At 54.1% G+C, this 24,049-nt stretch overlaps 1 protein-coding gene across 1 annotated transcript in view; it reads right to left on the reverse strand.

Moving 5' to 3' along the window:
* The window catches only part of LOC104667724, a 152,532-nt gene that overhangs the window by 19,966 nt on the left and 108,517 nt on the right, over nt 1-24,049 (reverse strand). Inside the window, exons 45-58 of the mRNA XM_030925148.1 lie at nt 22,814-22,926; nt 20,936-21,017; nt 16,117-16,254; nt 13,613-13,775; nt 10,975-11,096; nt 10,212-10,352; nt 8,676-8,789; nt 8,446-8,574; nt 7,298-7,459; nt 5,476-5,640; nt 2,371-2,539; nt 1,306-1,490; nt 999-1,091; nt 655-850 (exon numbers count right to left, since the gene is read on the reverse strand). Of these exons, the coding sequence (XP_030781008.1) occupies nt 655-850; nt 999-1,091; nt 1,306-1,490; nt 2,371-2,539; nt 5,476-5,640; nt 7,298-7,459; nt 8,446-8,574; nt 8,676-8,789; nt 10,212-10,352; nt 10,975-11,096; nt 13,613-13,775; nt 16,117-16,254; nt 20,936-21,017; nt 22,814-22,926 (1,972 nt within the window). The remainder of the gene's footprint in view (nt 1-654; nt 851-998; nt 1,092-1,305; nt 1,491-2,370; nt 2,540-5,475; nt 5,641-7,297; nt 7,460-8,445; nt 8,575-8,675; nt 8,790-10,211; nt 10,353-10,974; nt 11,097-13,612; nt 13,776-16,116; nt 16,255-20,935; nt 21,018-22,813; nt 22,927-24,049) is intronic.

Below are 24,049 nucleotides of genomic sequence, written 5' to 3' on the forward strand. Positions count from 1 at the left end.
CACTGGACTAGGAGAGGGCACTGGCCCTGGTTCTCCCTAGACTCCACCCCAGCCCCTGTCCCTGTGTTGACACTCCTGCATCCCCTCACTATAATAAAACACAGCCGTGAATAGCACTGTGAGGAGTCCTGGGGCACTCCTCCCACTTCACTGCCCTGGGGGCGGCTACAGGAACACTCTGGCACAGCAGGGAGGATGCGGAGGTAACATTCAACAGCCAATCAGAGGGATGTCCACCCTGGCGCTGGGCAGGGCCTTGGGGGCTCTGCTGGCCACTTGGAGCAGCAGGTGTGAGCCTTTAACAACCCCATGGCCACATTGAGCTCATCGTGGAACCAGAAAGAGGCTGTGACAGTGAGCTTCACAGAAACAAGGCTGTATCCTCAAAGCAGGCGGTAGACTGAAAAAACCTAGGCAGCAGGCGTAAGGGATATGAGCTTGGAGATCCTATAAGAATGACACAGCAGACCAAGAAAAAATGAAGGCTGTAGAGCTGTAAGAAATAAGGCAGGGGGCTAAACACAGGTGGGCTGCAGGCCCACGGGAAGCGAGGCCACCTTTCTGACACAGTGGCACAGGCCAATGTGAGCGCTTAGGGCCCCGGGCAGGGCATTAATTTCCACACGTGGTTGAGCCCTCCCCTCCCGCACTCACATTCCAGCTCATCCCGCAGCTGCTCCAGCCCCACCTGCAGCCACTCCAGGTAAAGAGGCAGGTGCTGGGTCAGTGCCTGGCTCCGGGCCCACAAAGTGGCTACCGCCCAACCACTCGCCTGCACGGCCTCCCGCCCCGCCTGTGACAGCTGCAGAAGGAGGCCTGCCACGCCGTCCAGGGTGCCTGCCGGCTGCACCTGGGCAGGGAAACCGAGGCAGAATCAGGGTGAGGTCCAGGGCAGAGAGAGCCCCAGACCCTCCCGCCTGGTGAGTGGGTGCTACAAGCCAGGCCAGAGGGGGAGCTCTCCACCCTGGGCCCCCACCCTGCCCTCCTGTGCTACCCACCAATTGTTGGAACCTTCTCACAGAGGCACCCAAGCCTAGAATCTTCTCTTGCAGCTGGGCTTGCACCTGGGAGCCAACTGCTGCGATCCTGGACTGTGAGGACAGAGGCAGAGGCTGGGGTCTTGTAGGAATGAAGTAGGCACAAGGTTCTTGGCGCCAGCAGCAGGTGGGGGCCTCACCATGGCGTCATCTGCCCTGGTTTCTGGGCACAGCTGGACCCGAAGGGCTCAGGGCTCCTGGCACGGGGAACTCTGCCCAGGGAGAGAATGGTAACCCCTTCCCTGTGTCCCAGCCCAGGCCATCTTACCTCCACATGGCCCAGCAGGATCCCCTGACAGCCGTGCGCAGCCAGCAGGAGGCTCTCGTTGGCAGCCTGCAGGGTCAGGTGTCCCAGGGGCTGGAAGGGCTGCCTGCCATCCCGGAACAGGACCTCCACCTCAGCTGTCCGCCCATAGGCACATACCCGCAGCACCACACTCTCCTCTCTGCCCCCTGGAGCCAGAAAGGGACCTGCTGCTGCCCCCACCATGTCTCTCGTGGCCTGCTCCACCGCCACTGCTTTCCGTAGTTCCCTACTGCCGCAGGCCCAGCCTCAAGGCCCTGGGATTTGAGAACCTTGAGCTGCACCAACTAAATCAACTTCCTGAGTGACCTGAAGCCCGCTCTTCTGTCCCCTCCCTCGACATAGCAGTCAGGGATGCCATGAAGTCTAAATGGGGTTTCCTGAGTGCTTTTTTTTTTTGAGACACCAAGGCAGGAGTACAGTGACAGGATCCCAGCTCATTCCCAGCAGCTGGGATAGGAACCCATCACCCCCACCCCACCAGGTTTTTGCTTTTGTTTGAGATGGAGTCTTGCTCTGTCGCCCAGGCTGGAATGCGGTGGCACGCTCTCAATCTCGGCTCATTGTAAGCTCCGCCTCCTGGTTTCATGCCATTCTTCTGCCTCAGCCTCCCAACTAGCTGAGACTACAGGCGCCTGCCACCACGCCCGGCTAATTTTTTGTATTTTCAGTAGAGACGGGATTTCACCGTGCTAGGCAGGATGGTCTTGATCTCCTGACCTCGTGATCCTCCTGCCTTCGCCTCCCAAAGTGCTGGGATTACAGGCGTGAGCCACCACGCCTGGCCGCCCCCCGCCCCCCTTTTTTTTTTTAAGTAGAGACAGGGTCTCACTATGTTGCCCAGGCTGCTCCTGAACTCCTAAGCTCAAGCACTTCTCCCATCTCGGCCTCCCAAAGTGCTAGGATTACAGGTATGAGCCCCTGCACCCAGCCCTGACTTCTGAGATCTTAATGCCCAGACTCCTGTCCTTTCTTGAGCCAACAGGGGCCGTGGCCCACTAGCTGAGCTGGGACCCAGCCGCCACTCACCCTCCTCATGCGTCACAGAGGCCTGGAGACAGGTTGGGGCCCGGAACACAGACAGTCTCACTTTCTCCTCTCTCTTGTCCACATTTCCTTCCAGTCGGACCAGGCTTTGAGAAGCCGAGGTGGAGACACGGCCCAGTAGGCCAACCCGCTGAGCCTTGGAGCCATGAAGCTGGGAGGGGGACAGCAGAGGCCTGAGTGGAGTCTGACCCAGGCCGTCTCTGGTGTCTCCCTTGCCCCCCCAGGTTCAGGAAGGGGCTGGCTAGGGAGGCTGTGGTTGGACCTGTAGGGAACCGAGGGAAGGCACAATACCCACACCCAATTCCAGGGCACCAGGTTCCCCAAGCCATATCCCTACCTAAGGCTTCCAGTGCCCCATTACAGAAAGCACTTATGAGAATACTCAGGGCCGGGCACAAGGGCTCACTCCTGTAATCCCAGCACTTTAGGAGGCTAAAGTTGGTGGATCGCTTGAGCCCAGGAGTTTCAGACCAGCCTGGGTAATACGGCAAAAACCCTGTCTCTACCAAAAACACAAAACTCAGCCAGTCTCGTAACAATTTTTAAAAATACCCATCTTGGAGCCCACCAACCCAGCAGCAGCCACTCACAGGGTGGCTTAGAGATGGCTGCTGCCCAGACACTCTGATTTAACTGGTTTAGGGGGCCCTGGGCCCTGGCATTTCTAACATTCCCAGTGCCCTGGTGTTTCTGCTACAGCCCAGGCTTTCCGAGTTTGCATGGGAACCACTGCAAAGGTCTAAGCAAGTGCAAGGAGACGTGGGTACACCTGGCATAACACCCCAGGCACTGGGCAGTTTACCTAAATCCCTGCAGGCGCCCAGCCTTGGTGGCATGGCAGGGACCAGGACAGGTGAGTCTAGAATGGGGTGGGAGAGAGGCTCAGAGGTCCCAAGAGAACACAAGCCTGGAGGAGGCCCTGCAGGGGAGGGAGCCTCAGCTACCCTGTATTCTAGTCCAGACACTGCAGCCAACAAGCTGTGCACCCTTCAGTAAGGGTGGCACCCTCTCCAGGCCTCAGCTCCAAGATCTGTTAAATGATACAGAACAATGGTTCACAAAACTTAGCAGGACTTAAGAGCGTGTGTGTGCACACATGTGTCTGTCATGGGTTGAATTTTGTTCCTCAGATAGGTTGAGGTTGAAGTCCTAACCCTCTATGCCTGTGAACGTGGTGTTATTTGGAAATAGGTGTTTTGCAAAAGTGATCAAGTTGAGGCCATAGTGGATGAAGGCAGGCCACACACCCAATGAATGCTGTCCCTGTGAGAAGACCATGTGAAGATGCCAACCAGAAGGCCACCACATGGCACAGACTGGCGTGATGCCACCACAGCCATGGGTTACACCAGAAGCTAGAGGTGCTACGGAAGGATCTTCCCTAGGACTTTGAGAGGGAGTGTGGCCCTGCTGACAACTTGCTTTTGGACTTCTGGCCTCTAGAACTGTGACACCATACCTGTCTGCTGCATTAAACCTTCCAGTTGGTGGCCATTTAATACAGTAGCCCTAGGAATCGAATGCAGGGTGCTTACTAAACATGCAGAAGCATGTCGATCTCTGAGGAGATCCAGGTTGGTAACAGGGCTACAACCCAGGACTCCTATAGAATGTAACCGAGCACCCATGTGATCCTGCCAGGCAGGCTGGGGCAGGGCACAGTCTGCAGACCACATGGAGTTGGCCCCGGACGGCTCCCAGCATCTGCGCACAGCCCTGCTGGCTGTCACTGAAGAGCAAGGGCCACGCCTGCCTCTGTGCAGCCTTGGCAAGTGCCTGACCTCCCTGAATCTGTCCCTCTTCTGTCCCGGGGCCACTGGGTTGGGATGAGGACCAAATAAGGCTGGGAAAACCTTCTGACCACTCCACTTCTGACCCCAGAATGGAGCAAGTGAGAAGGGTCCAGAACAGCTGTCCCAAATAAATCAGGCACAGGGAAGCAAGAGGACTGGCCACTTGCTGAGTGTTCACTATGGGTTCACTCCCAGGGCTCCAGTTCCATCAGGCACAGGGCTTACACAGACGGGGTCAGCCAGGGGCCTGGCTGGAAATGGGGAAGTGACAGTCCTGAAGAACAAGAACCTTGGAAGGAGAAGCTCCTTTGAAATGGCCATGGCTACTGAACTCTCAACCCAGAAATGCCATCCTCATCCAGCTCAGATGCCAGGAAGGGAGGGAACTCCCGTCTCACAAGCACCTGCTATGTGCAGATGTTGTACAAATGTCTGTTTTCCTCTTAACAATTCTGCAAGGGAGATGGTATTTGTTCCCATTTGACAGAGGGGAAGACTGAGGCTCAGCAAAGTCAAGTCATGAGGCCAAGTTCACCCAGCCAGGGAGACGGGGTGGATGGAAATGCCGACAGGGCACCTGCGATGTCACGTGCCTTGGCTATGCAGGCAGCAGGAACCGGTATCCAGACTCCCAAAAACCATCCTGTGAAATATCTGATTTCACCTTCCTACAGATGAGGAAACACATGCTCAGAGAGGTTCCTTCCTGGGATCAGGATCACCTGGCCAGGTCGGGGCAGAGTAGGCACTGGAGACCAACTCTGCCCCTTCCTACTTCCCAAAGCTACTGGGAGGCAGGCAGGGGAGAAGACGGTGCCAATAATGGCTAATAGCAAATACTTATGTTGTGGCTGTTTTCTCTCGGGCACTGCTGTAAGCGATCTATGCATATGAATATATTTAATCCTTGCAATATTAACCCCATGGGAGATAGGGCCAGTGCAATTATTATACCCATTTTACAGGGGAGGAAACTCAGGTACCAGGAGGCAGCTAGGCTGGGATTCAAACTTAGGCAGCCCAGCCTCTGCCTCTTTGTTATAGGAAGGGCCGGGTGTCAGGACTGTGGAGAAGCTGCTTTGTCTCGGTGCCAGGACCAGGCCTGAGGTTCAGCAGGGGTTCCCCCTACCCAGGGTGAAGCTGTGGCCCCATCCAGAATGAGGGTCTGCAGTTCCTTACATTGCCACTAGATGGCGGGGCCACCCAGGCAGTTGAGGGCTGCTGGCCAGGAAGGAACGGGAGGGAAGTCGGGGCATCTTCCCCAGGGACTGTCAGCACTATCCCGGCCACTGACCTTCAGCGCCCCGGAGAAGTCAGTTGAATGAGGCCTGCTGTGGTTTCGGAGGGTCAGGCTGAGGTGCAGGCCGTGGTCTGGGTCTGGTGCGAGGCCCAGGTGGCAGCTGGAACGCAGCAGGAGTCCACCCTGGCCCAGGACGTGCTCCCCGGTGACCAAGAGGGCCTGGGACGAGAGAGTCTAGGTGTCAGGCAGGCACAGGGGGCAGCAGCTTCCTCTCCCATAATCCCCTGCACCAGGAATGCAGCAGCAGCTGCCACCTCCCAGCCTCCATACCTGCCCCAGCTCACAGCTGACCTCTAAGAAACGCAGATCAGACGTTGTCCCCTGCACTGAGAACAGAAGCTGGGCTCTGGCATGGCCTGTGGCCTGCTTTATTGTCCCAACCTCACTTCCCTTGCTCCTCTGTAAGGGCTTCCCCATGTTCCTCAAGGCAGAGTCCTGCCTCAGGCCCCTTCCCTCTGCAGGGCCCATACTCACCAGCAAGGCCCCTTTTGCAACAGCCTGCCCCCCTCCCCGCTTCATTCCTGCACAGTGTTTAGCACACCCTGACCATAGACCATGCATCTCTAGTTTGTCGTATCTTCCTGGCCCCACTGGAATGTGCCACCCAGGAGGCTGGCACGTGGCCTGTCTCCTTCACTATCCAGTCCCTGCACCTAGAGCACAGCCTGGCATACGTGAAACACACAAATGCTTTCTGAATGAACAGAAGAAAAGATAAGGGGTGGGAAACTACGGTTTGGGGCTGAATCTGGCTCACTGCCCACTCTTGTAAATACTTTGAGACAGAGTTGTGCTGTGTCGCCAGGCTGGAGTACAATGGCACAATCTCAGCTCACTGCAACCTCCACCTCCCAGGTTCAAGCAATCCTCCTGCCTCAGCCTCCTGAGTAGCTGGGACTACAGGCACGTGCCACCACACCCGGCGCGTTTTTTCTATTTTTAACAGACACGGGGTTTCACCGTGTTAGCCAGGATGGTCTCCATCTCCTGACCTCATGATCCAGCCACCTCAGCCTCCCAAAGTGGTGGGATTACAGGCATGAGCCATTGTGCCCAGACTGCAAATACTTTTACTGGGATACAGCCATATGGATTCATTTACATATCGTCTATAGCTGCTCTCACAGGACAGTGGTAGAGCTGGTAGTTGCAACAGAGACTGGATGGTTTATAAAGCCTAAAATATTTACTATCTGTCTCTTTACAGAAGAGTATGGATCCTTGGGATAGAGGGAAAAATGGATGGACGGATAGCTGGAAAGGCAGATGAATGGATGCAAGCGACGGAGGGTGGGAGGATGAATGAATGGAGAGAGTGAGTACATGGGAGGGCAGAGATAGGGGGATGGATGGAAGATAGGAAGGAGGATGGAAGGATGTGTGAAGGAATGGATGGATGGTTGGTGGATGGAAGAACCAGTCAACCCACTACCAGGAGGGGCAAGGGGTTGAGGAGAAGGGATCCCAATGACCTCTCCTCTGGGGCAATCATGACTACAGCAGCTCTAACTTATGTGCCCGGCACCAAGGCTGAGCACTCCTGCATCACGTCTCTCTTAACTCTCACCATCACTCTACATCCTGGAACCTTGGCTCCTTCCATTCCTCAGATGAAACACCGGAGGCTCGAAACACCGGAGGCTTAGAGAGGAGATGCGCCCTGCCCAGTCACCCAGCCGGCAAGTGGCAGAGCCACCATGCTGGCGTCTGGCTGCCTCACTCACACCCCTGCATTCTGCATGCACCACCCTCCCTGCTGCCCCCTCACCACGGGTCCCTGGTCCTCCAGCTGTCCCTTTCTGCAGGGCAGACTTACCCTGGGCAGGTCACAGAGCCCCAGGTGGAAGGAGTGCCGCAGCCAGCGTGCATAGTCAGTCTCTACTTCTCCCCGGAAGCTCTGCCGGGTACAAGAGGCCCCGAGGACGTGCCCCAGGGTGGCCTCCACGATGATTCTACCTGGCTGAGATGGCCGATGCCTCTGAAATGACAGGGCCCATAGGTCAGCGGCTCATCGCCTAAGAGAATGCCCATGGCCAGCTGCAGGTGGAGACCCTCACCTAAGAGCATGTGGCAGCAATCCACCATTAGAGCCCTCATCAGCCACAGCACCCCCTTACACTCTGGGGCAGGATTTTTTTTTTTTTTTTGAAACAGAGTTTCGCTGTGCTGCCCAGGCTGGAGTGCAGTGGCGCTATCTCGGCTCACTGCAACCTCTACCTCCCACGTTCAAGCGATTCTCCCACCTCAGCCTCCCAAATAGCTAGGATTACAGGTACATGCCACTGTACCTGGCTAATTTTAAAATTTTTTAGTAGAGATGGGGTTTTGCCATGTTGGCCAGGCTGGTCTCAAACTCCTGACTTCAGCTGATCCCCCCACCTCAGCCTCCCAAAGTGCTGGGATTACACGTGTGATTCACCATGCCCCGCCTGTGGCAGGATTTCTGCTGTGGGCACTTAGGGGGCCATGCTTAAGAGCCCCAGGAACCCAGGTGGGAGGCCCAGAGGAGGAAGGGGGCATCCAGGGCCAGCTCTCCCCATTTCTCCATGGCCTGGTTCCTGCCCCAGGCTTTGCAGAACAGTGCTCGCCCCATGAGGAGCCCCATCAGGTTGTGATGCTGGAGGACACCAGACCTGATGCCTCGGGGAAGCTGAGCTCCTGATCTCCCTCCGCCCCATCCTTAGAAGCCCATTAGCATCCCACCTCCTTCCCTATCTCTTCCCTGCATCTCGTGCTGGGCTCCTAGCTTTTCTTCCAGGGCTTCCAGAGCCCTCACCACATCCTAGTTAGGAAGGAAACCATTTCACAGATAGAAAACTAAGGCTCACAGCAGAGAAGTGAGTTGCCCAGGATCCCACAAGCACTGGAATCCAGGACCACATGGTCCCAGAGCTGGACACTCCTGCTGCAGCTGGAGCCACCTGGGGTTCCCTGCCCGGATGGATGCTGCTGCCCAGACCTCACCTCATATGTCAAGTTCTGCCGTATGCGGTGTTGGCCCCAGGACAGGTTGAGCTGTTCAACGAACACAGCTGGGGTCTGCATTAAGGCCCCGCAGGCCTGGAGGGTGTCCAGGCCCCAAGCTTTCTGGAGCTGATAGGGAACAGAAGAGGGTACATGACCTGGGGGGCCAGCCGAGAAGCCTGGAGTGACAGGGAGCCCCACACTCGGTGCAGCAGTCAGGCCCCGCATACCTGCCCTGGGGAGGCAGCCAGGCAGCCGTCCCAGGCCGTGCTGTATGCTGAGGACCCGTCAGCCCAGGTGACCTGCAAGGTCACAGGTTGTCCTCTGTTCCAGGTGAGCTGCACCTGCATTGGGAAGGGAGAGCAGTGGTGGGGAAAGGGGCACAGGTGGAGGAGAGGAGAGACTAACGCCACCCCCACACCACATCTCTGTTGGGAAATGAGAGGCTACGGAGGATGGAGAAGCTGGCCCCCCTCCCCCAGATATCCCTAGAGGAACTAGGACGGAGGATGGAGAGACTGCCCTGCCCGGCCCCCATCTCTGGAAGAGCCCAGAACCATTCCCAGGCTGGAGATTGAAAGCATTTGGGTGAAAAAAAAGTCTCATCCTCAACATCCAGACTCAGCATTTCCAAAGATAGAAAACGATCACTCTCCTCAATGGGACCTCCAGGGCCAGTGTGATCTGTCTCTGCCCACCTGACCTCATCTCCCTGTCACCCATCCCCCCCAGTCACTCTACTCCCATCTTATTCCCCTTCCGGCCCTCCCCAAAGCACCTGGCTTGTTCCCACCACAGGGCCTTTGCATGGGCTTTTCCTGCCACCTGCAGTGCTGCTGCTCCAGCTTCTCTCAAGCCCAGCTCCTTCCCATCCCGAGGCCGCCTCCCCAGTGAGGCCCTCACTGACCACCCGCCTACAGTAGCTCCCCCACCCACCTGCCCAGTCACTCTCAATCTCACATCTTTTTTTTTTTTTTCTGAGACCGAGTCTCACTCTGTCCCCCAGGCTGGAGTGCAGTGGCATGATCTTGGCTCCCTGCAACGTCCACCTCCTGGGCTCAAGTGATTCTCCCATCTCAGCCTCCCAAGTAGCTGGGATTGCAGGCACACACCACCACACCCAGCTAATTTTTGTACTTTTAGTAGAGACAGGATTTTACCATGTTGGCCAGGCTGGTCTCGAATTCCTGGCCTCAAGTGATCCACCCACCTCGGCCTCCCACATTGCTGGGATTATAGGTGTGAGCCACCGTGCCGGGCTCCTCTTTACTACTTTATGGTGCTTATCACACCTTCTGATTTTTTAATTCATTCCTTGGCTTGAATTCTGGAGAGCATCTTTTGCCTGCACGCAGCTGGCCTATTGGCCTCCCTTTCACAGATGGAAAAACCTGAGTCTCAGAGAGGCGATGGGAGACATCCAAGGCCACCCAGCCAGACGGGGAGCCCAGCTGCCTCCATCTCCCAAGCTACCACTAAACAAGCAACTGCAAATGATGAATCGGAGAGGCCTGTGTTTCCCACATTAAAATGTGAGCTATCCTCAAACACTGCCTGGTATACAGTAGGCGCTTAATGAAGTATTGATAAACGGATGATTGAATGATCCCAGAGATCCCCAGGCTTCAGGAAGCTGTGATTCTGGAGAAGTCCTTGTCACTGATGAACACACTCTCCTCCTACCCGAGGTGCCCAGCCCCACAGGCTCAGCCACGTGGCTCCCACCTCTAGCCCTGGTCAAGGGCGCCTGGGACATCCTCACTCACCTGCCGGCTCTGCCTGCCACCCCTGCTCTCAGCAAGGCCACTGGCCTCGGCTTGCCGCCAAGAGAGGTTGAATGGGTGAGCCAGGGCCAGGCGGGCGGCCAGCTCACTCTTCCCCAGCCACAGGGAGGAGGAGACCAGCACCTAGGCAGGGAGACAGACTCAGCCAGTGGCCTTGCCCAGACAGGCCGCACCTCTTTCCCACCCGCACAGAACACCTTCTCCATCAAGGTCAAGGCTGCAAGGGCAGGTGGCTTTGATCACAAAGCATCCCTGTGCAAGGCCCTTGGAGAGCTCAGCCCATTCCACAGAGGAGGAAATCGAGGCTTGGAGAGGAGCAGATGGAGTGAACAGACAGAGATGGGACTGGAGGTCACGCTCCTCCTCCAGTGTCTTCCCCTGGCTCTGTGGCCGTGGGCAGGTCGCTGCACCTCTAAGTCCTTCAGTTTCGTCATCTGAACACGGGGCTATTAATAGCACTGAGCAGATGGGAGGCTGATGTGTGGGTTCACGCACAGAACCTATCACGGGATAAGCATTCAGGGCCTGTTAGCCACTGTCATTGCCGTGGCTGTCAAGGTGTTGTGGGAACCCAGGTCTCCTGCTGCCCTCCCAGTGCCTTTCCCACAGTCCCTTGGGGACCTGGTACAGCCTCGTTGGTCCCAAATAAGGCTCCTGGGGCAGAGGAGGGCCCCCAGGACCCCACTCAGCCTTCAGGGTGGAGTTCACCTCTGTCCCAGGGTCACCTTCCAGCCCTGACACCTACCTGGTCCCTGCCATCCCAGCCGACAACCAGGCCATCCCGGTGGCTGCCTCCCGAATGCTCTGACGACAGGCGGAGGCTGCAGTGTCGTGGCAGGGGGAGGGGCAGCGGGTGGGTGAGCTCCACTGGGTGGGTGAGGACATACACAAAGGGTAGGGCATGTAAGCTGAGGTCAGCAGCTCCAGGCCCAAGGGGGTGCAGGGGACTCAGCTGACACCAATGCCAGCTCATGCAACTGGCCACTCGGGGGCCACACACCCAGATAATTTTCACAAAACTCAGAAGCTACACGCTCACTTTGTCAGCATTACCACTCGACACCCTGCACTGTCCCTGTGGAAGCCCCGTTACAATGAGACTCTGAGGCTCCTCCAAGAGGTGGCGTCTGTCTCCCAGGCCTTGGACCCAGGCTGGCCTTGGGATGTGCTAACAGAATTCAGTGAAGTTGACCAAGTGCCAGTTCTAAGCCCAGGCCTTAAGAGGCCTCAGCCTGCTTCCTCCCTTGAACCCATTCAGCCACATGAGAACAAACCCTGCTGGCCCGTGGGCTGGTGCCACCTGCGGTTGGGGAGAGCCCGCACTCAGGATGTCCTAGTGCAGCTGCCAACCAGCCAGCCCCTAAGCAGGCAGGAGAGCCCAGCCAAGGCCAGCAGAGTCCCCCGCTCACCCTACAGCTGACCTTCAACATGAGGAAGACCAGAAAAGCTGTCCAGGTGACCCACAGCCTCGTGAAGAAGGAGCCACGCTTGCTTTATGCTGCTGAGTTTCAGAATACATTGTCACCATCCTCAATCAGGAGCTGACGGGGCCAGCCGCAACCCCAACAACCTGCATCCCTCCCGGGGGCCTCACATGCACAGGTGACCTGCGCCCCCTCGGAAGCCCCACACCCCCATGCCTCTGTCTGCTGTCCTGTGCCCTCTTCTAGCTTGGGGTGTGACAGGTGGCACCCCATAGCTGAGTCCTTACAACAGACGGCCTCCATCTTCCTTTGTCCCCCAGGTGAGTCAAGCTGCCCTGACCTCCTGCATCACTTGAACCCATCCCTGAGGCCCCTGCGCAGCCCTGCTTTCCCGGATCCCACAGCAGGAGGTTGCCCGAGGCCCCTTTGCACTTTGGTGACCTCTGAGCTCTGTACAAAGGGCACCCACCTGTTCAGATGGGCTGCAGGAGCTGTGCCCAGAGACACTGGTACTGGCTGGTTCTCAGGGCACCACCCAGTCATTGGTTTTGGGGAGGCCGACCACATGCAGGGCTAGAACCCTTTATTCCTGCCACCCGCTGACTCACAACCTGCAACACTGTGACCACAGTGTGGGGCTGCACACTGTGTAGCTCACCAAGGGTGGCACAAATAAACGCACACGGGCACACATACACGCGCATGTATGCACACACACACGTGCACACGCACACATACACACATAAGCACACATACACGCATGCACTCTGCCTTGGCATGTTGGGGACCTGCTCACTTCCTCTGCCTTCCAGGGCACACATGTGGCAAACATGACGCTGGGAGGATTCCATCAGGCCACCTGGCAAGCCATGCCTCCAGGCTCGGGTCTGTACTCTCTCCATACCTGGCGGTTCATGGGTGGGACTCTGATCTGTGCTCCGGGGGTTCCTCGCACAGTAACTGAGTCTTGTGGCTGCACAGGCCATGAGTTACAGCCCCTTCCAGGGATGCCTGTTTCTGGAGGACCCTGGGGCTCATGGCTGCCGTCGTTGGCGCTGCATTGGCACTCACCTCCCCTGGCACCAGAACTGCCCAGGAATGCCACCCCTTCCACGCCCTGGCCCCTTCTCCCTGCCTGGACGCACTCAGGATGAGCCCCAGCTCCTCTCTGTGAGCTGAGACCCTGCATGACCTGGGTTCCCCAGCCCTCCTGCCTCACCTCATCCTTTCTCCCATTCCAGCCATGCTAGCCTCGCTGCTGCTGCTCCACACGCAAAGCTCATTTCCACGCGGGACCTTCTGCCTGAAGTGCCTCTGCTCAGATCTGCCCCTCAGTCAGCTCCTTCTCATCCTTCAGACCTCAGTTCAGAAGTCACCTCCTCCAAGAGGCCTTCCCAGACCACCCCACCTAAAGGAGGCCCACACCCCACAAAGACCCTGCTTGCTCTCACAGCCCTTTCCACTAGTGGAAATGGTCAGTTTGATGTTATTTTGCTTATGTGCATCTTGTTGCTCAATGCCTGTCTCCCAGGGGGGTGACACCTGGGTCATCTTGCTTCCTGATGGACCCCTGGTGCCTAGAATCACACCTGGGATATGCAGGTGCTCACTCATGGCTTTTTTGAGACTGAGTGTCACTCTGTTGCCCAGGCTGGAGCGCAGTGGCTCAGTCTTGGCTCTCTGCAACCTCTTCCTCCCGGGGTCAAGCAATTCTCCTGCCTCAGCCTCCAAAGTAGCGGGAATTACAGGCGCCCGGTACCACGCCCGGCTAATTTTTGTATTTTTAGTAGAGACGGGGTTTCCCCATGTTGGCCAGGCTGGTCTCAAATTCCTGAGCTCAACTGATCCACCCACCTCAGCCTCCCAAAGTGCCAGGATTACAGGCATGAGCCACCGCGCCTGGCTAGGGATGATGTGAGTGACTAGGCCACCCCTGCCTGCAGCCCCTCACACACTCACCCTGCAGGCTGAAGTTCCTGGTGGGCTTGGGGAAAGGGCCAGAGAGGCTCCCGGTGAGGGCCACCTCCTGGCCATCCCACAGCACCACCTGGCGCAGGACACGGGTCCCTTGAGCTCGCTCGTATGTGGTCTGCAGGACCAGCTCCCCGGGAAGGGCGCTGAGCTGGAAGAGAATGATGGCGTCACGGGGGAACCTGACCTACGCTTCTGCCTGGAATGGTAAAGGAGAGAAGCTTGCAGAGGAGGAAAAAGGGAGTATTTGTGAATCATTTAGTTTCCTGCATGGTGACATATGTCAGGGGGTCAAAACCCCAAATGCTTCCTAAGGATGAGCAGATAACATAACGGAGGGGAGTGAGTGAGGGGGGTATGGCCAACAGGAGACAGCACAGAACAGCCACCTCTCAACTCCATGGCCAAGCTGTGTGGCTCTGGGCAAGTTTTCCAACCTCTCTGAGCCTCAGTGTCCTAGAAAATGGAGGCAAGAAAGTATCAACCTCTGCAAGATAATCCAAGTGACGCACCCAGCCCAGGGCTAGGCGGTGGAGAGGAGCTTGTAGGAGGCATGCAGTTGGTGTTGGGGCTTCTCTATCATGTAGCGAGCAGGTCTTATGTTCCCAAGCCAGTGCTGAGTGCTGGGTACAAAGCTAGCCAAGACCTGGTCCCGGCCCTTAAGGGGCTCCCAGGGAGACAGTCACAGGACAGTAAATGATGGGACAAGTTGACAAGGACAGTCACAAGAGACATTCAAAGCAGAAGGGAACACAAAGAAGCAAGCGTGGGGAGGAGGCAGGGAAGAGCATTCCAGGCAGATGGAAGAGTCTGTGCAAAGGCTCAGAGACGGACGCTGTCCCTGCTGGTGGGTGCCACAGTCCGAGGGTGACTTGAAGGCACTGCAGGGGGACTGCTGGGGTGGAGTAGGAAGTTTGCTCTTAAACGTCTCTAAAACCCATCACTACTGCCCCTAGCTTGGACCATACATTATTATTGCCGTGCCTATTATGGGGCTTCCTCACTGCTCACTTCTGCCACCTGTAGGTCCCTCCCCACACAGCAGCCGCAGGGATCTGAAATCATCATTGAGGGATCATGGCCTCAAAGGCTTCTAGCAGCAGATAGAATACACTACAAACACCTCCCTGTGGCCTGACATACCCTGTGTGATCAGATCACCTCCTACCATTCCCCACCCACCCAGCTCCAGCCCAGTGGCTCCTTGGCCATTCCTAAAACATGCAAACCCATCCCTGCCTCAGGCCCTTTGCATGTCTTGTTCCCTCTGCCTGGAATACTCTTTTTAAAAAATGTGTTTTAGATTCAGGGGGTCAGTGTGCATGTTTGTTACATAGGTATATTGTGTAATGGTGGGGACTGGGCTTCTAGCGTAGCTGTCACCCAAATATTGAACATCATACCCAGCAGGTAATTTTTCAGCCCTTGGCTCCTTCTCACCCTCCTGCCTTTTGGAGGCCTTCGTGTTTATTGTTTCCATCTTCATGTCCATGTGTATTCAGTGTTTAGCTCCCACTTATAAGTGAGAACATGGGATATTGGGTTTTCTGTTTCTCAGCTAGTTCACTTCGGATAATTGCATCCTTGCTGCTTCAAAGTACAGCATTTCATTCTTTTTCATGGCTGTGTAGTATTCCATGGTGTATATATACCACAGTCTCTTTACCTGCCTCGAATGCCCCTCCCCCAGAGATTTCTTTTTTCTTTTCCTCTTTTTGAGATGGAGTTTCTCTCTTGTTGCCCAGGCCGGAGTGCAATGGTGCAATCTCGGCTCACTGCAACCTCCACATCCTGGGTTCAAGCAATTCTCCTGCCTCAGCCTCCAAAGTAGCTGGGATTATAGGCATGTGCCACCACACCTGGCTAATTTTGTATTTTTAGTCGAGACGGGGCTTCACCATGTTGGCCACGCTGGTCTTGAATTCCTGACCTTAGATCATCCACCCGCCTTGGCCTCCCAAAGTGCTGGGATTACAGGCGTGAGGCACTGCGCCCGGCCTTCCCCCAGATTTTCAAATGACTGGTGCTTATCATCCACTGCTAGCTCATGTGTCATCTCTTCAGTGAAGCCTTTCTTGGCCACCTAATCTAAATAATCTCCCTGGTCACTCTCAGTCACTTCACTATGTTTTCTCCATGTGATACTACTATTTGGCATATTTCGTTTATGTGATTTCAGGGAGTCAATCTCCCCCACTAGAGTGGACACTTGATGAGAGGAAGGATTGATCAGTTCTGTTTTAGGTCACACCCCAGGTTCTGAAATAGTGCCTGGCACCTAGTAGATGCTCAATAAATCATGCAAAAGCAAGAATGGATGGATATAGAGACCAGCTGATAATCCACTCCAGCAAATTTTGTTCATTTCACAGCCTTGCCTGTCCTTCCTCCCAGGAACCAGGACACTAGGACAATTTCTCTTTTCTCAGAGGGCTGTCCCAGAAGCCCCCCATCCCCCAGCGTGCTCCAGCCCTGGGCTGACCTTCACACACCTGCAGGAAGGTCTGTTCCAGTTTGATGAAGTTGGTGAAACTGGCCTTAGCAGCTACCTGCTGCGTGCTGATGTGACAATGATGCTCCTCCACGCCCAAGGCGAACATGCTCTGAACCTCACCCTTGGAGTAGCGTAGCTGGCTCAGGAAAAAAACAAAAAAAAAAACAGGATAGAGCTCCTTATCAGGGCTCTGATGGAACATTCCAGCAGATGCTGGCTCTAGGCTGAGGGCTCTGCCTCCCAAAGTCCCAGGCCCAAGAGACCCACAGCTCCTGGGGCTGGATGAACTTTGATGATGTGAGGGTATGAAGCCTCAGATTAGGCCATCAAGTGTGGCCATGGCAACTATATCCTTATGCCCTCCCCACTATAACACTGACTTGAAAGTATCTACCAGCCTGGCACCAGCAGGCAAGAATTCTAGTTGTAGTACTGTTGCAGATAGCAGGGGGCAGTCTAGCAGAAATAACTATGCTTGGGCATGTGTCAACATCAAACAACAGAACTCCAAGTGTGAATCTACCACTGAGAGGTGAGTGATCTCCAGCTAGTTCCTTAACCACTTGAGCCTTCTAATCCAAAAACACGGATAAGGACACCTATTTTATTATGGGTTGTTGTGAAAATTGTATGAAATGCTAACTTCCAGGTTGGCTGAAAAGCAGTGGTGGGGGGGACTTACTAAAAATATAGATTCTGGGCTCCCACTTAAAACCTACAAAAAGAGAGTCTCTGGGAAGATGTTCAAGAGCTGTTTGTTTGTTTGTTTGTTTTGAGAAGGTGTTTTGCTCTGTTGCCCAGACTGGAGCGCAGCGGCACGATCTCGGCTCACTGCAACTTCTGCCTCCCAGGTTCAAGTGATTCTTCTGCCTCAGCCTCCTGAGTAGCTAAGATTACAGGCATGTACCACCATGCCCAGCTAATTTTTGTATTTTTACTAGAGACAGGGTTTCACCATGTTGGCCAGGCTGGTCTCAAACTCCTGACCTCAAGTGATCCACCCTCCTCAACCTCCCAAAGTGCTAGGATTACAGGTGTGAGCCACTGTACCCATCTAAGAGCTGATATTTTTAACGATCTCACTAAATGCATCATTACATTAGTGATACCCCATGTCAAAAATGTTCAACCTGAATCTTCAACAAACAATCTGACAAATCCACATTAGAAGGATGTTTTGCAAAATAGCTTCCTGAACGCTTCAAAATTGTCAATGCAGGACTTTTTTTTGTTTTGTTTTGTTTTTAAGACAGGGACAGGGTCTGCTCTGTCATCCAGGCTAGTGTGTACAGTAGTATGAACACAGCACACTGCAGCCTCAACCTCCTGGGCTCAAGCAATTCTCCCATACCTCGGCTTCCCGGGTAGCTGAGATACAGGTACACACCACCATGCCTGGCTAATTTTTAAATTTTTTGTAGAGACGGGGGCTCCCTAGGTTACAGGTTGTTTTGAACTCCTGAACTCTACTAATTCTCCTGCCTCAGCCTCCTGAAGTGTTGGGATTACAAGTGTGAGCCACTGCATCCAGTTGGGATTTTTTTTTAAGATGGTTAATGACAATAAAATGTTTTTAAGATGGTTAATGGCAATAAAATATATCTGCAACTTACTTTGAAATGTATCCAAAAATAAGATGGATGAAGAGCCATGTGATTATGTGAAATAAAATGTGAACAGGAAAATCTAGATATGTGGGTATTCACCATAAAATTACTTCAATTTTTTAGTGTCTAAAAAATTATATAATAAAATGTTGGAGGGCCGGATGCAGTGACTCATGCCTGTAATCGCAGCACTTTGCGAGGCCGAGGTGGGCGGATCATTTGAGCTCAGGAGTTCGAGACCAGCCTGGCAAACATGGTGAAACCCCATCTCTATGAAAAATGCAAAAATTATTCAGGCATGGTAGTGCAGCCTGTAATCTCACCTATTCAGGAGGCTGAGGCAAGAGAATCACTTAAACCCAGGGGGCAGAGGTTGCAGTGAGTTGAGATCATGCCACTACACTCCGGCCTAGGTGACAGAGTGAAACTTCTTCTCAAAAAGGGTAAAAAAAAAAAAAAACTAAATATAAAAAAATAAAACATTGGGTAAGGAAAGGTAGGGTGTAGAAGGAGAACGTTCTAGATCAGGAGTTGCCGTTTGGGTCAAATTTGGCCTACAACCTGATTTTATAAATAAAGTTTTATTGTAACAGCCGTGTCTATACACCTACATATCCTCTATAGCTGCTTTTCTGTTACAGTGACAATTCTGAGTAGTTGTAACAGCGACCATAAGGCCTGCAACCCCCACACATTTTACTTCACAATAAAAGTTTGTAGACCTCTGTTCTAGATTAAGAAAATTAAAAAGACATGGCAACTACGCATGCTGTGTGATCTTGGCCTGCATCCCGGATTTAAAACAAAACAAAACAGTTTTTTGCAAGAACATTAGTGGGAAAGCTGGGAAAATGTATACGGGCTGTACATTAAATGAAGTTATTACTTCAACGTTAAATTTCCTGAATGCTGTAATTATTGTGTTAAATCAGAAAATATTCTTGTTACAGGAAATAGTTGAAGTGTATCAGAGTAAAAAGGTGATGCTTTCAGAAACATCTCTATATTAATTCTTAAAGATACAGAAAAATGTGTCTGATGATACAAATTTATGTAACATAGGTAAGAAATATGGAAAGATATTAACAAGTGGTCAGTGTTCACTGTCCTACAGTAACTTTTACATAGGTTGAAATGACTTAAAATAAAACTTGGGAAAAAATTAAGAAGCTCCCTGAATGGAGCCCGGTGTGGTGGTACCACCTGTAGTCCCAGCTACTCCAGAGGCTGAAGCAGGAGGATCACTTGCACCCAGAAGCCTGAGGCTGCAGTGAGCTATGATCATGTCACCACACTCCAGCCTGGGTAACAGAGCAAGACCCTGTCTCAGAAAGAAGTTTTAAAAATAAAAAATAAGGCTGGGCGTGGTGGCTCATGCCTGTAATCCCAACATTTGGGAGGCTGAGATGGGTGGATCGTTTGAGGTCAGGAGTTTGCGACCAGCCTCGATATCACGGTGAAAACTCGTCTCTACCAAAAACAGAAAAATTAGCCAGGCGTGGTGGTGCACGCCTGTAATTCCAGCTACTCAGGAGGCTGGGGCAGGAAAATCACTTGAACCAGGGAGGTAGAGGTTGCAGTGAGCCGAAACTGTGCCGCAGTGAGCCGAAATTGTGCCACTGCACTCCAGCCTGGGTGACAGACTTTGTCAAAAGAAAGAGAGAAAGAGAGAGAGAGAGAAAAGCAAGAAAGAAAAGCAAGAAAAGAAAGAAAGAAAGGAAAAGAAAGGAAAGAGAGAAAGAGAGAGAGAGAAAGAAAGAGAGAGAGAGAGAGAGAGAGAGAGAGAGAGAGAGAGAGAGAAAGTTCCCTGAATGGAGAGAAAGAAAGAGAGAGAAAGAGAGAGAGAGAGTTCCCTGAATGGAGAGAGAGAGAGAGAGAGAGAGAGAGAAAGTTCCCTGAATGGAGAGAGAGAGAGAGAGAAAGTTCCCTGAATGGACAGAGAGAGAGAGAGAGAAAGTTCCCTGAATGGAGAGAGAGAGAGAGAGAGAGAGAGAGAGAGAGAGAGAGAGAGAGAGAAAGTTCCCTGAATGGAGAGAGGGAGAGAGAGAGAGAGAGTTCCCTGAATGGAGGGAGGGAGAGAGAGAGAGAGAGAGAGAGAGAAAGTTCCCTGAATGGACAGAGAGAGAGAGAAAGTTCCCTGAATGGAGAGAGAGAGAGAGAGAGAGAGAGAGAGAGAGAGAGAGAGAGAGAGAGAGAGAGAGAAAGTTCCCTGAATGGAGAGAGGGAGAGAGAGAGAGAGAGTTCCCTGAATGGAGGGAGGGAGAGAGAGAGAGAGAGAGAGAGAGAGAAAGTTCCCTGAATGGAGAGAGAGAGAGAGAGAGAGAGAGAGAGAGAGAGAGAGAGAGAGAGAGAGAGAGAGAGAGAGAGAGAGAGAGAGAAAGTTCCCTGAATAGAGAGAGAGAGAGAAAGAGAGAGAGAGAGAGAGAGAGAGAGAGAGAGAGAGAGAGAGAGAGAGAGAGTTCCCTGAATGATTATGCAGTTGTAGTGAGGTTTGAGGAACTCCAAAATCATGTGTAAATGCGGCAGGGGACCCAGCACATAGCACGCGCTCTGTAAACAAAGGCGGCCTGGGCCAGGGCGGAGACAGCCTACCAAAACGTGGTGGCTGGTAGCAAAATGAAGTGACCAGTTGGCAGATGTGACCATTCATGCATGCACTCACCTATTCATGCCCTATTTTTTACTGAACACCTACCGTGTGCTGGGGTCTGTGCCAGGCACTAGGCATGCCCTCCAGGAGCTCCGGACTTGGGCACAGATGACAGCTCAGGGGGACAGAGGAACCTGGCCTAAGTCTACTGGGTCCTCCTGTCCATTCCTACGACCCCTGCTGCAGTCCTGCATGCAGGGCAGAGATGGGGGTGATGCTGGCACAGCTCCAAAGGGTTGTATCATCCGCTGCAGTCTCTACAAGTGTGCCAGGCTGGGTGAGGCAATGCCAGGCGCCAGGCACTGGGTGAGGAGGCCTTCCCCATCTCCGGAAGGGCTTGTAGGCCTGACTGGGGCCACAGGGGCTGGCCCAGGAATGCAAACCTGGGTGTGTTTGGGAAAGCTGGAGCCAGGGGTTTCTGAGGGTTGCCCACCGGAGCCTGCTGCAGACTGGCGAACAGATGTGCATGCGTTAACACTCCCCAGAGGGGCCTGGCTCCCTCCCACCTCGGGCCAGGCATCTGGAACCAGTTAGGGGCCAGGCAGCTGGGGCACAGTTACCTTAGCTGAGGCTGAGGCTGAGCTGGGGCAGCGGCCCAGGAGGGAGGGGAGGTGATGTTGGCCTGAGAACAGCAGCTCTTTGCTAGAAAGAAGTAAAGAGAAGGCCTGAAGCTGGTGAGACAGCACTTTGTCCAGTACCCCAGGGCCAGGTCGAGACCAAGTCGACTTCCCCCAGAGAGAGTCAGAGAACCAGGATCACATCAGTGGCCTAATGCAGGGCTATTCACACTCCAAGGTCCAAGGGCCAAGGGCCATACGGTGCCCTGGTTAGGGCTGCACTCTGGAGCCAAGTTACGTGGATTTGAGTCCCGGCTTGGCCTCTGCCTAGCTCTGGCACCAGGGGCAAGCTTCTTGGCTGCCCCTCTCTGAGCGTCAGTTTCCCCATTGGTATCAATGGTGAAGCATGGCTCTGGGCTTCAAGTCTTCCATGAGCCCATCAATGAGCTTTCTTGGGTTGGTCCTATGGGAGCTCCAGCAGGGTATGGACAGCAGGATTTTAACCCCCTAGCTCCCTCCCAGGGATCCTCCTCACATAGCACCCCTCCCCTCACTCCTCCAGGCCAGGGTCGTTATGGTCTCCACGTTGTTCTTTCTTTTTTTCTTCACTAGAGACAGGGTGTTTCTCTGTCACCCAGGCTGGAGTGCAGTGGTACCATCTCTGCTCACTGCAGCCTCAGTCTCCCAGACTCAAGTGATCCTCCCACCTCAGCATCCTGAGCAGTTGGGACTACAAGCATGCGTCACCATGCCAGGCTCATTTTTAAGATTTTTTTGTAGGCCAGATGTGGTGGCTCACGCCTGTAATCCCAGCACTTTGGGAGGCCGAGGTGGGCGGATCACGAGGTCAGATCGAGACCATCCTGGCTAACACAGTGAAACCCCATCTCTACTAAAAATACAAAAAATTAGCCAGGCATGGTGGTGGGCACCTGTACTCCCAACTACTGGAGAGGCTGAGGCAGAAGAATGGCATGAATCCAGGAGGCGGAGCTTGCAGTGAGCTGAGATCGTGCCACTGCACTCCAGCCTGGGTGACAGAGAAAGACTCCGTCTCAAAAAAAGAAAAAAAAAAAAGATTTTTTGTAGCAATGGGGATCTCACTATATTGCCCAGGCTGGCCTTGAGCTCCTGGGCTTAAGCAATCCTCCCACCTCGACCTCCCAAAGCACTGGGATTACAGGTGTGAGCCACTGTGCCAGGCCTGTCTCCCATGTTGCTAACTCCAGGGTGCTGCACCCTCCTGTCAGGCTCCTCTCCACCTCCACGTTTCAGCCTTGGCACAGTTGACATCCTGGCTCATGGACTTTACCATTGTGGGTGTGTCCTGAGCACTGCAAGATGCTCAGCAGCATCTGTGGCCTCTATACACTGACCCTCATAGTGTCGTCCTCCCCAGTGTAGCAACGAGAAATTCCCCAGGCTTTGCTGAAAGTCCCTGGGGGGAAACTCGCCCCTAGGTGAGAACCACTGGTCTACCCTTTCAACAACTGGCTTACTCACCCCCTCCCTCACTGCTGAGACCCGAGCGCTAGAGCCTGCCTGGTGGCCCCTGACTTAGTACACACATAGGAGCACCAAGCACCTCACCAGACCCCCAGTCCTAAGGGCAGTAATAGTTACTAATAAGTGTTTGGGGCCTGGGATGCACTTAGTTTCTGAGGCCAAGAACTCATCAGTGGCCTGCCTGGAGAGGCTGAGGGATTTTTACAGCTGTGTGACCTTGGAAAAGTCACTTGGCCTCTCTGAGCCTTCCTACCCATATTTATGCAGCGAGGCTGAGCAGAGGATTGAGAGGTGCTGTATCCAGCGATGGTGCACAGTAGGTGCCCAGCCAATGGTTCCTCCCCCCACTCCTCTCCTCCTGGGGGCCCCCCTCACCTGACTGCCTGGTTCTGGCCACGGACATCAAGGACCAAGGTGGCCTGAGAATCACAGGTCAGCTGCAGCAAGGAGCTCATCTCTTCTGCCTCCCAGAGTCCTTGGAACACGAGCTGAGAAGGGAGCAGGCTGTGAGATGTGCAGGTGCAGACAGCCTGAGGAGCCTCACAAGCCTGGTGGGGACCCCAGCCAAGCTCTACAGCCCAGCACGTCCCTGTCCCCAACCCCAGCATGGCCTGGGAGCCACAGAAGCCCCGCAGGCTTTGCTTATCCAACACTCTCATAGATGCTGAGGATGCAGGGCCAGAGTTGACTCTGATTGCAGCTGAGGTTGGCAGTACCCACCAAGGGACCCCAAAGGACAGCTGCAGTCCAGACATTGACAGAGCATGTGCTCCCTGGAGGACTCCGTGTCACCTGACCTTGAGGCCAGGAAAGGGTTTAGATGAAGTCAGGGCACAGGGTATCCAATGTACTCAGCTGTGGGGTACAGCGCAGAGATCCTTTGCAGGAGGGGTGACAGCCTGGCCCCCTGACCCGCCGGGAGCTGCCCCCTCCTCCCACAGCCGAGTGGAGTGGGGCAGGGGTTGCTGGGTAATCTGAAACAGGCTGTGAAAGAAGCATTAATGCCTGGCTCTGGAATACTCTCTGTGTTGGAGAAGGAGGGCCCAGCTAGGCAGGATGAGTTCATGCCAAGTGACAGTGATCAGGGCATGGCCCCATGTGGGTTCCTCTTCACCGAGGCAGGAAGACACCAAGAGGAAGAGCCTGGGTGCCAAGTCTGAGTCCCTATTTTGCTGCTTCCTTGCTAGGTGACCTTGGACAAGTCGCCCACACTCTCACATGTGACCCAGAGATGATGATGATAATAGTCATTGTCACACCATCAGCATCATCTTCCCCTTCATCACAGCAGGTGCTTCTTAAGCATCTACGCAGGCATTAATGGGATTAACTCACTCGACCCTCACAACCTCCACATTATGGGTAATATCATCATCCCCATTTTGCAGATGAGGAGATGAGGGCACAGACAGGTGAAGGAGTTTGCCCAAGGTCACACAGTTGGCAAGCAGCAGGGCTGGGATCTGAACACCGGAGAGGGCCTTCGTAAGGACGGTGCCATCCTGCCTCTCTCTGGGGCATTAGGAGGATGAGACTAACGAACGCCCATCAACCCTTTAAAAGGGGCTGGGCACGGGGCAGGCGCTTGACAAGCAGGAGCTTTGATTCTGA

The sequence above is a fragment of the Rhinopithecus roxellana genome, chromosome 20 (assembly GCF_007565055.1).
Source record: "Rhinopithecus roxellana isolate Shanxi Qingling chromosome 20, ASM756505v1, whole genome shotgun sequence".
Taxonomy (NCBI): domain Eukaryota; kingdom Metazoa; phylum Chordata; class Mammalia; order Primates; family Cercopithecidae; genus Rhinopithecus; species Rhinopithecus roxellana.